Source organism: Gopherus flavomarginatus, chromosome 1 (genome assembly GCF_025201925.1).
Source record: "Gopherus flavomarginatus isolate rGopFla2 chromosome 1, rGopFla2.mat.asm, whole genome shotgun sequence".
Lineage (NCBI taxonomy): Eukaryota > Metazoa > Chordata > Testudines > Testudinidae > Gopherus > Gopherus flavomarginatus.
This window is the reverse complement of record NC_066617.1, coordinates 92,098,390-92,115,921: the sequence shown is the minus strand read 5'-3', so window position 1 is coordinate 92,115,921 and position 17,532 is coordinate 92,098,390. Positions and strand designations below refer to the sequence as shown.

The following is a 17,532-nucleotide window of genomic DNA, read 5'->3' as shown; positions in this document are numbered from 1 at the left end:
CCTTACCCCCTGTGCAATGGGATCCTTTAAAGGGATCCTGGAAGCAGTTCAGTTGTGACCAGAGGAGTCTGGGAGTGTGGCACCATTGAAGTCACATGGCCGGAGCTGCTGTGAAGATACAGCAGTTCCATGTGGAAGGCCCTAGCCTCCCAGGAATCTCTACATGAGCCCTGAAGCCTTTCCATATTAATGGGAGACCCCTGCCCTTATTGGGGAGCACTTCTGGAAATCTCTGCAAGGAAAACCTCATGGAGATCTCTTTATTTAGCTCCCTTCTGCCAACTTTCCTACAGGCAAGGGCAATTGAGTTTCCAGGCATATAAGCTGCTTGCCACCCTATCTGTGCCTGAGAATACGATCATTTCCTGAGGCATGGATAATTTTCAGCATAAAAACTGCATCTCCACACAGGTGTAAACACTGGCAATACAACAGCTACCTAGTTTCTTTTGCAAGAACCTTAAAACACCCACAACAAGATTCACTAATGCCCTGCTCCTTGTGTAGTCATTTACACCAGTGCACAGTAGATGTAAAATGCTACCACATCAGAATGGCAGCAATTTACACTCACATTACACTGATGTAAAAGATTTACAAGATGCAGTACAATGATGACCTGGGCTCACAGAGTGAATGATTTCACAGGTCCTAACCCATGCCTTCTGGTAATGCATGAAACTATGAATTGAGAAAAGTGTCTCAGGATTCTTGACTGTCTCAGAAAGGATCTCACCCCACCCAAGATATGCACCTGTAGTTTTGTGACTAGAAAGCACAACCAAGCAACCTAGATTCTTGTATTTGAACAACGACATATTCACTTACAAGAAGTACAGGTGTTTAAAGTGGAAGAATCACACATTTCAGATAAATGCAGGTGTGATATTGACTCATCAGCCTTCTAGTTTATTACCTCTTATTTTCCCCTTACCAATCCTTGGCTTCAAAGAATTCTTCAAAGGCACCACACAATGGCTTGAATGTTGAAATCTTAAATGCTTATTAAAAAGAAAGACTTGCATAGTCTTCCCAGACACAATGCCAGCTTTGCGGAAGAGTATTCCACCCAGCGTTGCTCATTCAGAATTAGTGGGAACAACTCATTTTTTAAGTCATAGAATGTCACTCTGAACTAGGATTTATGGCAGGACAAGATCAAACAAACACTGATTGTCATTTGACACCCTGCCACCAACATGGTTTAAAAAGAAGATTTGAAAATGCTGTGGGTAGTCGGGAAATGGTCATACTTTTCTGCCTTTAATCACTCAATTGATAGCAATTTTGTTTAATTTTTAACTATAGTGGCCTAGGCTAAAACATGCTACTTAGAGCCTTGTCTACCCATGAGAGTTGTACTAATTTAACAAAATTATTCTGCATGTCCATCTTCAATCAGTCTAAGAGTGCCTTATCTCAGCTTAGTTTATAGTGATAAGGAATCAGGTTATGGTAAACTGATATAAAACAGACTCAACCCTATATGAGAGGGTCCATAACACAGAGTTGGATCATTTTAACTAAATTAGTCTAGAAACAGATTTAGCTAAAGCTTTGCAATTTACATGTTTAGACAAGGCCCAAGTCTGACCAGTGGCAGTGAGGTCACCCAATCAGCTTTAACATGCCCAGGTTTTGTTATCAGATACTTGATTTAAGTTAGGTTGTCTCTTGTGCTGATGAGATTCATGAAGTACACCAGGCTGCAGGCTCAATTATATTACACCAATGCACCCAATAACATACATTTCTATCCCCATTAAGATCTTCAAGAGCAGAGCTACTCTCCTGCACATATCCTGATGAAACTTCTAAAGTAACCCAGGGGTTGGTGCACTTTTGCATGCACTGGAAACACTGAACAGCCTCCTAAGCATCCTAAATGCTGACATACTTGCTTAGATACTGGGGGTACCAATGCAGCTCTGATTGCTTGGCACCGTGGCAGGGCCTCAATGGCAATCAGTGTGCACCAGGCAACAAAATGGCTGCTGGTTGGAATACAATTAATCTTATGGAAGTACAGGGAAAGAACCATGTTCTTCAAGAACATACCACCTGTGGGCATTGTGGGTTGCAGTAGGGCACCGAAGAGGAACCAGAGGGTAGAGCTAGAAGTACCTAGACACCTCCAGTAATCTGCAGGAGCTGCACCTCTGTAGAGAAGGAAGCCAAAGTGGACAAGAAGACTGGAGCATTTTGAATAGCCAACAGTGAATGAAGACCTAGGGTAGCAGACTTTGCATTCATGCTTGAAGCTGGAACCTTTTGGGGCTAGAGCTGTCAGGAAATAGTCAGTTTACTACATCAGTCTCCAAGATTAGCTAGGCACTAAGGCCTGGTCTGCACTGGGGGGTGGGGATCAACCTAAGACATACAACTTCAGCTAAGAGAATAGTGTAGCTGAAGTCAACATATCTTAGATGGACTTAGAATCACTTACTTAGCATCCTTGCGGCGCGGGATTGATGGCCGCTTCTCCCTATCAACTTTGCTTCCGCCTCTCGCCGAGCTGGAGTTCAGCAGTTGACGGGAGAGTGATCAGGGATTGATTTATCGTGTCTACACTAGAAGCGATAAATCGATCCCTGATAGATTGATTGCTACCTGCCGATGCGGCAGGCTGCGTAGACGTACCCTAAGATAGGAAGCTCACAGTCTGTGTTCAGTCCATTTCCTCCTAGAGGCTATAGATCTGAGGGACTCCATGCCAAGTCAGCAGGAGAAGGACATGCACTATGGCAGCCTTCCAAGGTGTGCTGGCTTTGTTAGGTCAGGAAGGGGCTCACCGTGTGGCTCCTAGTCTATGAGTTACTCTGTGGCTTGTCATGTTTTTCAACAGTTCTTTCTGGTGCTGAGAGTTAATGGCTTTGCACTGCTTTGAAGGGTAGCCAGCCAGACCACCGTCTGTAACTAGACTAAGAAGTGTTCAGTTAAGAAGGTTTCTCTCTTTTTTTTTTTTTTGGCTGCCAATGAGGAAGTGAATACAGGTACAGTAGGACATGTTCATCTTTAGCAACATTACAATACAGTGCTGTACAGTGCTATGGCTAGCTCTTAACATTGTTGTTTCCTTTCATGTTTGTGCAGATCTCTCTATATCAACCTCTTGGGACTCTGGGCGATTCTTGTCTGTGCAATGTTTTGTGGACTAGCAATGTACTCCATATACCAAGATTGTGACCCATGGACAGCAAAGCGTGTGTCAGCACCAGACCAGGTTTAACACTAAACATCTCAATGGTTTAATAGTTGGGAATGAATTACGATTGCTGCCTTTAGGGGCTGTTCCCAAGATATGATGCTGAACACACACATCTCCAGTGTCATGAGTGTTCTCAGGATCTGTCTCTTTGGAAAGATACATTAAGGAACAGTTTGGGACACTTGAAACCCAGGAATGTATTTTATTTGCAGCAAGGGAGGACAGGGTTAATAAAATAAGAAACCAGAAATCCTCTTATTCTCTAGTGATACATAGGACAAGGAAGACCAAGTATGACAACCCTATATAGGAAACTAAATCATTTTCTTTTTTGGGGGAGGGTGGAGGTTGCTCCCCTGTGCTACAACCAAGGGACCCAAAACCTATGGCTCTCTCTTCCCCCTGAGATCCACATGGCTCAAGGGAGATTCAGAGAGACAAGGGTGATCTGCATGGAGGCTCCATGCCTCTGCCTTCTCTGCCCCCATCAATCACTGAGTCTGAACCCCCATTCAGAGCATGTGCCCCAGTCTGAGGGGGGGGTGGGGGGAAAGCACCTCAGTTAGCATTCAACGAATCAGCATGACTAAGGCAAGGAATCACTACAAAGAGGCGGGGAGGGAAGATTTTAAAGGAAGTGGCAGATCCTTCAGTCCCACCACTTCCAGGTTATGGCCCATCATAGCAGGTCTCTTGGGGCTAGATCAGGGGTAGGCAACTTTTCAGAAGTGTTGTGCCGAGTCTTCATTTATTCACTGTAATTTAAAGTTTCGCGTGCCAGTAATACATTTTAACATTTTTAGACGGTCTCTTTCTATAAGTCTATAATATATAACTAAACTATTGTTGTATGTAAAGTAAATAAGGTTTTAAAATATTTAAGAAGCTTCATTTAAAATTAAATTAAAATGCAGAGCCCCCTGGACCAATGGCCAGGACCCGGGCAGTGTGAGTGCCACTGAAAATCAACTCCTGTGCTGCCTGTTGCACATGTGCGATAGGTTGCCTACCCCGGGCTAGATGAAGGGAGCAGTGAAGAGAACAGTGCTATGAAAGCAGCTTTATCCTCCTGGCTTTGTCAGGTATTCGTCCCTTCCAGCTGAATAAAGTATGAAACAGAAGACATTTAAAATTAGAATAACTGAGCAGCATGAAGTTTGGAAACATTTATAAAAGCAATACCTTAGAAGCAAGAACACAGATTGGGTAAAATTATAATATTTCTCAATCTATGTGTGATGGGTTGGATCACAGATATCCCTTTGGGGGCTGCCAACCAATGTGCCAAGACTACTTCTGCCCCTGCTTTCCCTGCCAGCCTGGGACTCCAGCACCCTGTCTTGTTGAGCCAGACACGCCAGTCTGCTCCAACACAGACCCAAGGTCTGAACCACATGCCCCAAAGCTGCAGACTTAACTGAAAGCAATTTACAGAAGTTTTCCTGTCTTTACCACTCAGCTGCCCAACTCCCAAAGGGGTCTAAACCCGAAATAAATCCATTTGATCCTGTATAAAGCTTATACAGGGCAAACTCATAAATTGTTTGCCTTCTACAACACTGATAGAGAGATATACACAGCTGTTTGCATATTCTGGGTTAATTAATAAGTAAAAAGTGTTTTTATTAAATATAGAAAGTAGAATTTAAGTGGTTCCAAGTAGTAACAGACAGAACAAAGTGAATTACCAAGTAAAATAAAATAAAATATGCAAATCTAAGTAATAAAACTGAATACAGACAAAATCTCACCTTCAAGAGATGTTTCAATAAGTTTCTTTCACAGACTGATGTCTTCCTAGTCTGGACACAATCCTTTCCCCTGGTAGAGCCCTTGTTCCAGCCCAGGTGGTAGCTAGGGATTTCTCATGATGGCTGCCCTTTTCCTCTGTTCCACCCACTTATATATCTTTTGCATAAGGCAGGAGTTCTTTGTTTCTCTGGGTTCCCCCTTCCCCTTCCCGCCCCCCTCCCCCGTCTCAATGGAAAAGCACCAGGTTAAAGATGGATTCCAGTTCAGGTGACATGATCACGTTACTGTAAGACTTCATTGCCCACTTGCCAGTACACAGTATACAGGAAGACTCACTGCAAAACAGAGCCATCTATAGACATTATCCTGGTTAATGGGAGCCATGAAGATTCCAAACCACCATTCATGGCCCACACTTAGCATAATTACAATAGGTCCTCAGAGTTATATTTCATATTTCTAGTTTCAGATACAAGAGTGATACATTTATACAAATTGGATGACCACGTTCAGTAGATTATAAGCTTTGTAACGATACCTTACAAGATACCTTTTGCATGAAACATATTTCAGTTACATTATATTGAAACTCATTAGGAAATTTTCATATAATCATATAGAGTGCAACATCACACTATGATTTTTTTCAGCTCATGCCATATCTGGTATTGGATATTCTACAAGATTTTCCAGGGGTACCAGGGCTTTTTGTGGCTAGCGCCTACAGTGGGACATTAAGGTAATATAATCATTCTGAACTCAGTGACATACATTGGCCATTTTTATGCATGCATTTACACAACATTCTTTGCATTTAATTTCCGTCCATGCATATGTTGTTGTTCTTTAAACAGGGAAAAATTAGAAGCTGTTTAATGGGTGCAGCTTAAAAGCTTTTCAGGCTTCACGAGTGGAGCTTCAAATTTCCGAGCATTAAAGCAATTTGGTCTCCACTGTTAACAAACTCCACCAACAGGGCTAGTCTGAGCCTTGGCACTATAAACTCCATTGTCATGAGCAAAGTATGGCACTTACAAGCTCCACCTCAGCTTGCGTTAAAACTATTACTTCACTAGCTGCACTTGTAAATTCCTGAAATCCTGTAGGGAAACAGGGCAGCTGCAGTTTAAGGGAATGTTCTACTGTTCATCCTTGCTTTTCCAAATCTTCAGAACTATATTTTAAGGCCATCTCACTTCTTCCTATGACTTAAGAAGCACATTCTGCTCATTAAGGGCTATTTACAAATTAGTGTTTGGAATTAAGAAATACAGCTGTTTTGTATCAATCCTGTGAAAATGGTCAGAATGTTTTGTTTCAAATGGTGGTGGTAAAAAAAATGCATTTCCCGCATTCTGATAATTGAAAAACAACTGAAAAGATTTTTGCTTCAGCTTTCCAAAGTTGTATACTTTCTGGCAGCGACCAAGTATGGAAAAGTTCAGCCCTTAATGTGAACATTTTGGATAATCTTGAGTGTTCAAAAATCAGAGGTTAGAAAGGAAACTGTTAACAACCTTATCTATAGCAATCACACCCAGAGCAACTGGTATAATGCTGTGGTTGAATAATTTTTTGACTCTTAATATTTGTAGATATGTAAGTAGATACGATGATCAGGGCAATGCATTTTCACACTTTGAGGTGCAAGCTGATTGCTTGCGAGAGTAATGTATAAAAATGTCCGATACTGCTCAATCTGTGGATTGTAGGTGATTGGCACTACAAGAGGTCAGATACTGGACTAGATAGGGAAGAATAAAATATTACTTTCTCACCTTAATAAATTCATGTTTGTAAAGTGCTTTAAAATCCTTAAATGGAAGAGGTTGCAGAAGTGCACATTATTATTGTAACTCAGGTGTTCAACTTGAATTCTGTTAATTAGTTAATCTTGTTTGACATTGGCCACTGGTGACATTGGCCACAGGAATATTAAAGAGAAGGGAAATAGTAGGCATTGTGGCATGTTTCTCTGTAAGGAAAATGTGTCCTATACTATTCTATATGATCCAGGAGGTTCAGAGTTATTCCATAGTAGCTAGATCTGCTGTTAGGAGAGAGGGGCTGATGTTTCAAGTGTTTGGGACAAGTGGTTCCCTTGGAGTCTATTGAATGCTCACTGGAGCTCATAATTAACCATTGTATGTGCAGAGATGCGTATTTTGTGTGTGCTGTGGTCTGCGCCATGGCAGCCCACTTATTTAAATATGGATTTAGGATCCTAGCTTTAGGCTTCAATTTTTGGCCTGAGCCTGTAGAGTGCATCCAAAATAGTCAATGAAATGCCATGCAATGTACATGCCTCCTAGCCCAAAGGATGCGATACATATTAATAAATTCAAAAACGGGTTTAAAATACCAGTCATCCTTTGATCTATAGCAATATATGTTAACTTTCCTTCCACTGATTTATCTGATTGCTTCTTTTTCTTAAAACATGCATTATCCTCTCTGAGAACAAATATTCTAAGCAATTGCAAAATGTAACAGACAGTGCTGTCAAGTTTATTTCCGTTAGTAATAATAATTTCAACATATATTGTAGTTACAGCTACATAAGGTCTCTGATATTGTTGCAGACAGAATCTCTCTACCGTTATCTCAGTTATTGAGTGTTTGTAATCTCAGTTCCTAACACACAAAAATGTTTCAAATTTTGTCATCTGCAGCACAGTGTCCTCCAGCATCAATGCTTTAGCGGCTGTAACTGTTGAGGATCTCATTAAACCTTACTTCCGCTCCCTCTCTGAAAAGAAACTCTCTTGGATTTCCAAGGGGATGAGTAAGTTTGTGAGGGATGTTTTCCACTTTCACCGTAAAGAAAGAGGGCTTGGTTCAGATCTCACTTATAAGGGTGTAAATCAGGAGTAACTTTATTAAAGTCAATGGAATTACACCCATATGAAACCTGTGTGAGATCAGAATCAGGCCAAGAGTTTTCAGCTATGGGGGAAAAGGGGAGCAGCTATTTAAATTGAGCATGGAAAAGGGCATCTTGTTTGATCTTTAAGCAGTAAAGTTATATTGTAGCCTTGTTCAGTGTAGATTCCTAATACAAAAGACCCAAAGGTCTTGGGTTGAAATAGGTGTTATTTTTCATTCGGTAAGTCAGAAGACAGGTACATGGGATGGAATTTTGTAACAAGTCACTTGAACATGGAATTATTTGGCAGGGTACATGAGTGGGGAAATGTACTGCATCGCACTCTCCTTCTAGAAAATGTGAGGCTTCATGACCGCTACAATATACTCTGAAGCCCTCAATCTGTTTAATGCCCCCAAGCGGCTAGTCTCAGAATTTTGAGTTGAACATACAGGACCAGATCCTCAGCTGTTTTAAATCTGTGACGCTCCATTGATTTTTTTGCTAGCTACCTCAGTTGGCATCAGCGGAAGATATGGCCCACAGTGCCCCAGGTAGTTTGCTGGGAAAAATTAACATGACTTTTTTTACTGTAATAAACTTAGTAAGGGATAGAAGAGTACAGCCAAGTACTTCACTGTATTCCCAAGCAAGAGAACACGCCCTGCCAGTGAGCACACCAGAGCCGTGAAGGGTGTTACAACAGCATTGTCACTTGAGACTGTGGGTTCTTAAGCATTATTAACTACTTTTGATGCCAGCTTTTGTTTGCTATGGGAATGGAGGCTCACAGGTCTGAACTCTGATAATTGCCTGACCTCTCATATTAAGCACTGGGATTAACGTGTCCCTATGTCGCTGTAAATTAGAACTTTGTGAGTGGTGGATGTAACTAAAGTGCTCATCAAGCATTAGGGACCCTGGGAGAAAGAGACTTCATTTGTTCAGGCTGTCTATATCCTGGCTGTGTGGGAAATTCTTAGCCATGGAACTCCAATAATCTAAAAGTGTTTTCACTGGAACAAAACTCAAGTGAGACAGAAAATCCGTTCGTCAAATAAGAAGTGTTGGCACAGAGGATTAGAGGAGGAATGTACATGATTCTTGCCGTGCTTATTATCCCCACTACTCATCCCAACTTCTTTTAAAGATTTAATCTGTCAATTAATCCTCAGTGACCACACGTTGTAAAAGGATCTGTCATGTTTGCATGATCCCCTCCTGAGGTAATAGAGCACCTGACCTTTTGTTGGTTTGGCTATTCTCAAAGACGATCCTAACGACCATGTATTTTTGGCTTTATTAGTAGTCGTATTAGACTAGAAGGAAACTTCACTGTAGTGATTTAAAATGATACATTTGTCTTTCTCACCTATTCAGGTCTTTTTTATGGAGGAGTGTGTATTGCCATGGCTGCTGTGGCATCCCTTCTGGGCGGTTTGTTACAGGTGCATGTTTAACTGCTTTTCATCTCTGTTTTATTAACTAGAAGATATTTTTGAAAAGAAAAATCACTGGCTACTGCAAAGTGATTAATTTTCATTCCTTAATGAGTATTTACCTTTGAAATTCTAGGACTGAATCCTCAGCTGGTGTTATTTGAGGTAATTCAACAATGGAGCTACACCAGTTTACACCAGCTGAGGATCTGGCCCAGAGCCAACTTGAAATCCTGATTGCAGATATTTCATTTCCTTCCCCACTCTCATGGCATCATGTTGCAGGTTTTGGCTTTGCTGTGTGATACTTGATATAAGACGTTGTTTTCTTCCTCAGGCAGCTCTCAGTATTTTTGGCATGGTTGGTGGCCCTCTTCTAGGACTGTTTTCTTTGGGAATCCTCTCCTCCTTCGCAAACCCCATCGTAAGTATAAGTTATGTGTCTTTCTGTTGCAAAATACAATAGTCATTTGGGGGATCATTCCCCTCCTCCCCCCAATAATTTGTTTTAGGCATCATGGGAGATATTTTAGATTGGCATTTTTCATACATACCCCCTCACCCCTCCTCATCCCCATACCTCAATAGTTAGGCAATAAGGCCAGTAGTTTAGTCTGAAAAAATATTGTTAAAAATGGCTAGATTCACTAATCACTTATTTTCTCCTTGTTCCCTGTGGCTGAAGCAGTGCTTTGTCTTTGCACAATGCTGCGGAATCAGTACTGCTGTGCTGTAAACAGCCTAAATAGGGCAGTATATTGTTACTTTGTGGTGTGACAACATTCACTCCATAATTATGGTCGCAAATTGAATTCCCATTATAAGCCTGATTTTGGCCACCCTCATCTAAAACACACACACAATCCTTAGATATGAGTTCAAGGTAAATATTATCCGTGAATCAAACTGAATTGCACAAGGCATTCCTAAATTATGACACCCTAACAATGGAGGTGTTCTCCAGAGTTCATAAGGTATAACATTTCGGTCTCTGTAGCAAGAAGCCTTGAGAGCAGGAGAGAAGTGAAACTTAGTCCCCTGGACACTTGTGAGCTGAGAGATACTGCACAGCACCATAGTTGATAAGAATCTAAATCAAACATTGTTAACTTTTGTATTTGGAATATCTCTGTGGCGTGCAATGAATTATGAGTGAGATTCATCCTTGTTCAGAGAACCAGGGCAAGGTCTACACAGTACTTAATTCCCAATTAAATTCTCAGTTAGTCCTTGTCTATGCTGGGGATATTTAAAAAAAAAATTGAGACTGGTTTTAAAAGAAGTAGGAGTGGTAGTGTACAGGCTCCAGCCAGGATTTCTATTATAACTGGCTGCAGCTACAGCGGAGTTTACTTCATTGTTCAGAACTTGACGAGAGTTCCTAGCTTTAGAAAAGGTAAAAGTGTTTGCGCTAAAGAAATTCCTCCCATTGCAGATAGAATACTGGGGGGAAAACACATATATTGTGAATTTTGTGTACCTGCTCCAAGGAATTAGGACAGCTTATTCGAATAAAATAGCAAAATAAAATAAAATAAAATCTAAAAAAAAAGACTTCAGCCTTCATAGTTTCTACCTGATATAAGTTGTTAAAAAAATTACAGGCCAAGAATTTCAGACCTTCATGCCTACAGTTAGACTCAAGCCCATAATTAGTCATCTAATAAAGCGGCCTGGTTTTCAAGTGTTGAGAACCCTCCAACAGCTCCCATTTAAGTCATTTTTCAAAGGTGGGCCACCCAGTTCTGAAAAATCTTGACAGTATTTTTCTTTGTCAACCCTCTTGGTTTTTTTGTTTTACATTTCAATCCAATTTTACTTTGTTTTACAGGGTGCATTTGTAGGGCTTACCGGGGGCTTTACTGTTTCACTCTGGGTTGGCATTGGGGCTCAGATTTACCCTCCGCTCCCTGAGAGAACTATGTCATTAAATCTCACAACTATCGGCTGTGACATAGGCAGCCCAGGAACAGGAGGCAACTGGACTGCAACAACCGAAATGCCAACTTTAACAGCCCTTGTACACCTGCAAGGCACTGAAAGGTATATAATAAATTGGCCACGTGTTGCACTGGCACTTGATTTAAAGTGATGTGACCATCTGTGTAATAGTTGGATTGTTATAAAGATCTCCACTCTTTTGGTTACCTGATTAATTAAAAGGGAGCAGCATTTTGTGTTTTCTCTTACTGTGGGGTGCTTATCGAAGTCAGCGGGCATTGGATCAGTACTATAGAATTGTACAGTCACATGTGCCTTACTGTTTCTGCAATGTGGATAGGCAAAGGGGACTTGTGTTTATTTCATACAGTTTTACTATCTAAGCAGGTTAAATCTTGAGGATGATTAAGAGTTTTCAGTGAATCTTCCACCAACAGTTTATCCAGCAGCATCATATCTATGCGGAAGTAACTAGCCACATTCTGCAAAACCATAAGAGTCAAGTGCAACTGGGTGAAATTCTGAGGTCTTTTTCCTCTGCAATTGTCGTATTGTCTTACATTGTATTGTGTCGTACAGTCAAAACAAAACAACTCCCCTTCCCCAAAGAACAAAACAATGATATAAATATCAGAACAAGGATTAAAAGACAATGGCTAGATTAAAAATTCTAAGGGCAGTCAATTCTTGTGTCTCAGGACATAACTGGGTCAGCAGCTGGGTATCCTTAGGAAAAAGTTCCCCTTAGCTGGTGTAGTATTGCATGGTTAGGTGAATTGTGAGATTCCTAGGCCTTCCTCTGAAGCAGCTGGATACCTGATTAGATGGATCACTGCGCCCGTGTGTCTGTGTCTATGTACTGATTCACCAGCATGGCAAGTGGGATGTTACATATAAAGTCAAACAAATCTTAGACACCAAAGCACTTGCCTTTAGTAGGTTCTGCAGTATATCTGTTCTGCTTCAAGCAACCTCTTAGAGTTAACAGTGGATAATTTGTTACCATTTCTAAAATGAAAAACAAAGTTTCAATTTCAGCAAATTTAAATTGTCATCAGTGTAAATTTAAGTGCCAAGTAGGCACTAGGCAGTCATGTTTCTACGGCCATCAGAAATACATACATGCTTAAAGACATTGGTCCACGTGTTTCTCTCAGTGGCATGTTACAAAGGGGATCATAATGGTGGTTTTTTGCTGCTGCTTTGTAGCACAAAACCCCGTAAGCAGAGAGAACCGATACCTAGTTGACTGGACTCAGGTTAACTGAGATTTAGTGCACAGCACCATCATTAATAAGAGATCTGCAGAAGTGATGGCACAAGTCCATGCCTAAGACACAAAGGACACCCTTCCTCCCCCCCACCACCCACAAGAAAGCCACAGGGCTGGCACTCCATTGGTATAGCATGGAGAAAACTAGGCGGCGCTTCCCTGTCTTGTTTGGAGCCCGGTGCCCCTCAGCGGTGGAAGCCGAATGAGCCATGCCACCATCCATGATGCAAGGTGAAGCAGCAGCGGCCCTGGAGCTCCTGCCTCCTGAGGGCAAGCTTCGGCTTCACCCTGGGCAGCCATACCCCCGAGCCGCCCTGCCTCCCTCAGCTACAGCATGGGCCTCTCAACTTCTCCTCCTAGGGCCTCACGGGGTGTGAGTGGGGGGAATGGAGGGAACTGAGCCCTGATGGGCATGGTGGGACAAAGACTCATGGCCAGACTCTTCAGTTCTGGCCAGAATTCCTAGTGGAGACACGGGCTCATGTGATTTTACTGGCCATGGCCCATTTGCCCACCATACTGGCCTGATGCTGCCAGTTTTACCTCAGCATTTGAGTGCCAGGTGGGTTTCTCTGCAGGAGAGTAGCATGTGACTCATCATATTTTTAGTACAGAACGTTTCTTATATTTACTCTCTTGGTTCCTAGTTTTACGCATTTTCAGGTTGTCTGAATTTGAAGGAGACTCTAACAAAATGTTTCCCCCACTTTTCCTAGACCTGTCCTGGCTGATTATTGGTATTCCTTGTCGTATCTGTACTTCAGCACACTTGGGACCCTGGTCACAATAGCTTTGGGAATGATTGTCAGCCTCTTAACAGGTACCTTTTCCAGAGCTTTGGTTTAACACAAGTATACGCTGTTTTCCACATTAACATGCACACACAGGAACTGTCTCTGTCATGAGAAGTTTCAGTGACCGCTCTGGTTGAGCTTGCACTCTCTGGTTTCATTCACTCACAGCTTTCTAAAACCTTTATCTTTTGGCCTGAAATTTTCCAGACATGGTCTCTGTTCAAAGAGGGCATTGCTTTCTCCTTTGAATTGTGAGGTAGTAACGTCAGCAGTTTTTGAACCTGAGGAGATGGAGGAGTGGGAGGAAATCCATTTAGCCAGTGCTTTAACCTGAGCAGGGGCTGAGGTTTAAGCGCTGCCATCCAGTGCCGTAACAAGGGTGAGGCAAATGAGACACTTGCCTCGGGCGCGCAAAGTGGAGGGGCACAGCTCTACCATGGTTGGCAGCACTTCGGCAGCAGCTCTACCACTGCCACTTCTTCAGTGGCAATTCGGCGGGTCCTTCTCTCTGAAAGAGACTCAGGGACCCACTGCCGAATTGCTGCCGAAAAGCCTGGAGCCGGCCCTTGCCTCAAGCACAAAAATTCCTTGTTACAGCTCTGCTGCCATTCATCCAGCGTGGAGACAGCCCTGTCTGAGGAGAAGCATCTTTCCTTCTCCCAGAGGTTAATAGTGGTTTTGTGTTCAGTGAGTTCAAAGCATTTGAAATGTGCTTACTGAGCATGCCCAGCGGCCATTTTCACTATGCTTGCCAAGCCATGCACCCAAGGAAGGATTCGTGGTGTAAAGCCATGTCAGCTGCCCAAGGAAAAGTCTAGTGAAATAGATTGCTGCAAATTACTAAGACCCTAAGAATAGGCATGACAGTTGGGATCTGAACCCCAAGATCCCGACCCAATCCTCTGGTTTTGGTTCCAGGCAAAATCCAAAATGAGGCTATTATCCAATTTGGATGCAGCTGAAAAAAACCCCAAAGTGTAGCTGATCTCTCAATATTTCCACCATTTTAGGCCAGCAAGAGCAGTTGGATCCTAGACCTGATTCAGTCTAACTCCTAACCTAAAACTATTCTAGACCTGAACCCTGCATCCTCAGCTCAGCACTAAGGCCACACATACTAGAACACAGTGAACAGGATGGTTTCCATGAGACTTACTGCACATAGAACCAGAGGAGAGTAAGGCACATCGTCATTGGTTTCTTTACTCTAGAATTCCTCAAACTCTTTCTGGAGCAACCAGGAGCTCTCTCATTTTCCTTCTCCCACTTCCTCCTCAATGATTCACATCCAGGGCTGGATTTAGGGGCAGGTGACTCAGGCGACTGCATGGGGTACTGGGCTTGGGTGGTGCCGGGCTCAGGGTGCTGTTTGTATTGTTAGTCACCAAAAGGGAAAATAGAACGTTTGAAGTAAAATGTTTCAGGTGTTCCATATGTGGATTCATTTTTCACTAACCTTCCAGAACGTTCTGGACCTTTGTAAAATCTTGTGGAAACCTTCCAGACTTGCTTATATGCGGCATGAATAAATACAGATTTACAGATCCTAGCATGCAAATGTTTCATCTTCTGTGACAGGGATAAATCACACATACAAATTGTGCATCAAAGTCATGAAATGGGCTATAAATTCAATAAAAAATAAGGTATTAAAAAGTTTAACAAATGGAGGGGGAGAGGGCGCCGAAGATGCTCCTCGCCTAGGGTGCCATTTGGTCTAGGACTGGCCCTGTTCACATCATGACAACAGTCCTTTAAGACAAAGTGCGTGGGAAGGCTGGACACAGCAGGTAGCTGGAGTCTGATGTACCCTTATCAGTTGACTAGGCTTACCTTGTTAAAAACAATTGATAAAGAATTTAACACTGGGTATTTTGCAGGAGGAATAAAGCAGAACATAGATCGTAAATTCTTGCTGACCAAGGAGGATTTACTGTCCAACTTCTCATTTTCTAAACCCAAGACAGTAAGTAAAGCTATGTGCATGATTCTAATTTGCCTCCTTCAGGCAATCTGTCCTCCTGGGTAACAGATACAAATACACCAGATTGGGGGTGTTACATTTTCTAAAGAAAAAGTTTCAGTATTCCTCCATTCTTCGATCCAGATCCTGTCCTTTCAGTTTCTTCCTCTGTACAATTCAGTATTGGTCACTCCAAACATACAAGATGTGACTGGAGTCCCAGGGGGGCCACACTGACATTGCTCAGTTAGGACAAACTGCAAAAAATGGGGCACACAATCCCCAATAATGGTGGTTATTCTAATATTTAGATTCACCAAGCCAGCAACAAAACAGCTTCTACAATACCTTACTGGTTACCCAGAAGCCAACAACACAGTTCCCTTAAAGCAACCCAGTCTTGGGCTTCCACCCAGACAGCCAAGTCAAATATGATGAGGATAACTGAAAATTTTGTTCATCGTATAAAAAAGTTTTACAATCGCAAAGTTACCCACCAGGTAACCATAAGCAGATTTCAGATGAAAGGATCAGGTCCCAAGAGACCTTTATAATGTTCCTGGGGAAGCCTCTTGTCAGCATAGTCCTTGGGTGAACCATAGTGTCTTTGAAGAAACCTCTTATTTCCTAAACATCACTGGTAATTAGCTACATGGATTAACATAAGTCAATTGCCTATCTCCAGCCATTACATGTGATTTATCACAAACTTCAAAGAGAAATTCAGACAGCGATTTTACTACATGTACAATTCATTGAAATGTTAACATCTTCTTTTGATCTCTCTAACAGAATACACGATAAACAGGAACTGTTTGGTTACATTGTTAGAGGTTAACAATATATATATAAATACACAAAAACCACAACCATCATCTATCTATATCTCTCTGAAGGTTGAATCTGGGTCAGTTAGCCTGCTAGCTGTGTAATCCTTTCTGGCTCTGTGTCACACAAGGGCAGACAATAGAATAAACACACCTTAAGAGGCAATGCATACTCTAATAATGTGACAGAGTAGGAATCAGAATCAAGAGCTTCTCCCAAGGGACTACATTTTTTTTCTTCTCTCCCCCTCACCCCATATGAATGGCTTATCCTGTAGGAAACACTGGTGCTTTCTGATGTAACTAGTTCATTTAAGGCAGCAGCTGTGCACACGGTGTATCAGGATTAGGCAGCTGGAATAGACAAAGTAGCTATTTATGGCTACAGTAGCAGGTAGTATTTGGCTTCAGGTCAGCAGATTAGAGAGAACACCATAGCACTCCCTAGTGCTCTCGTGAAATAGGACCAGTGGTGCCTTTGCATTTCAGCAAAGCTTTCTTGTTTTGTAAATCTGTTTTCTAGCTTGTTTCTGATATTGCTCATTAGACCAGCTACAGTTTGAGGGGGAAAATTTCCCAGCCTGTGGGTCCACATTACACACACCTCCCAAGGGCAGCCCCAGTGGACCTCCCGCAGGCGTGTCTGCGGAGGGTCCGCTGGTTCCGCGGTTTCGGTGGCGCATCCACAGGCATGCCTGTGGGAGGTCCACCAGAGCCGCGGGACCAGCGGACCCTCTGAAGGCAAGTCTGCAGGAGGTCCACGGGACCGGTGACCGGCAGAGTGCCCCCCGCGGCGTGCCACCATGCTTGGGGCGGCGAAATGGCTAGATCTGCCCCTGATACCTCCACTCAAAAAAAAAAAAGGAAACAAATGGAAGAAAAAAAGTATTAATAGATTGGAGATAAACTTCTCAAAAATATAGTTAGATTATTAAAGAGCCAACAGGTTTTAAAGGAAAAATATAGCTTGTTGGCTGCTGTCTTTGGCAAGGCTGTAGTGGTCCATCCCCTCGTGTTAAAATAAACCAGGAAAAGTTTCAGCAGCCAGGGAGCAGCATTCTAAAATGCATCCCTTAAACATGGAGGGCCAGATCCTCAGTGGCATTAAATTGTCATAACTCCATTGACTTGAGTGGAACTACAACAATTGCCACAAGCTGAGGCGTTGGCCTGGAGCTTTTATCCAGTCTGAGGCTCACTCACTCCTATGAGGCATCTCACTGAGAGTAGCTGCTCACCTGTGGGAGAAACAGGCTCACAATGTGGCTTTTAGCATTTAGATTTAAAAAAAGAATTAGTTGCAGGTCACTTGTAAGGTCTGTGTTTTCAGTACACTCAGTTAGAAAGAATGGCTAAGGCAGCCATTGGATAGTGTGCTGTGCCACATAGAAAACATCTGTCTTAGATGATCCAATTTGCAGCCTCTTCCCCTTATGAAAACTTCTTGTGTTACTAATGATATACAGTAG

The 17,532-nt window shown here is 42.4% G+C and overlaps 1 protein-coding gene and 1 long non-coding RNA gene across 2 annotated transcripts in view; both read left to right on the top strand.

Moving 5' to 3' along the window:
* The window catches only part of LOC127042744 (uncharacterized), a 439,524-nt gene that overhangs the window by 129,101 nt on the left and 292,891 nt on the right, over positions 1-17,532 (top strand). The gene's annotated exons all lie outside the window — the stretch shown is intronic.
* The window catches only part of SLC5A8 (solute carrier family 5 member 8), a 30,634-nt gene that overhangs the window by 10,251 nt on the left and 2,851 nt on the right, over positions 1-17,532 (top strand). Inside the window, exons 7-14 of the mRNA XM_050935496.1 lie at positions 3,094-3,223; positions 5,611-5,699; positions 7,633-7,745; positions 9,207-9,274; positions 9,603-9,689; positions 11,097-11,308; positions 13,196-13,299; positions 15,154-15,239. Coding sequence (XP_050791453.1) covers positions 3,094-3,223; positions 5,611-5,699; positions 7,633-7,745; positions 9,207-9,274; positions 9,603-9,689; positions 11,097-11,308; positions 13,196-13,299; positions 15,154-15,239 — 889 coding nt within the window. The remainder of the gene's footprint in view (positions 1-3,093; positions 3,224-5,610; positions 5,700-7,632; positions 7,746-9,206; positions 9,275-9,602; positions 9,690-11,096; positions 11,309-13,195; positions 13,300-15,153; positions 15,240-17,532) is intronic.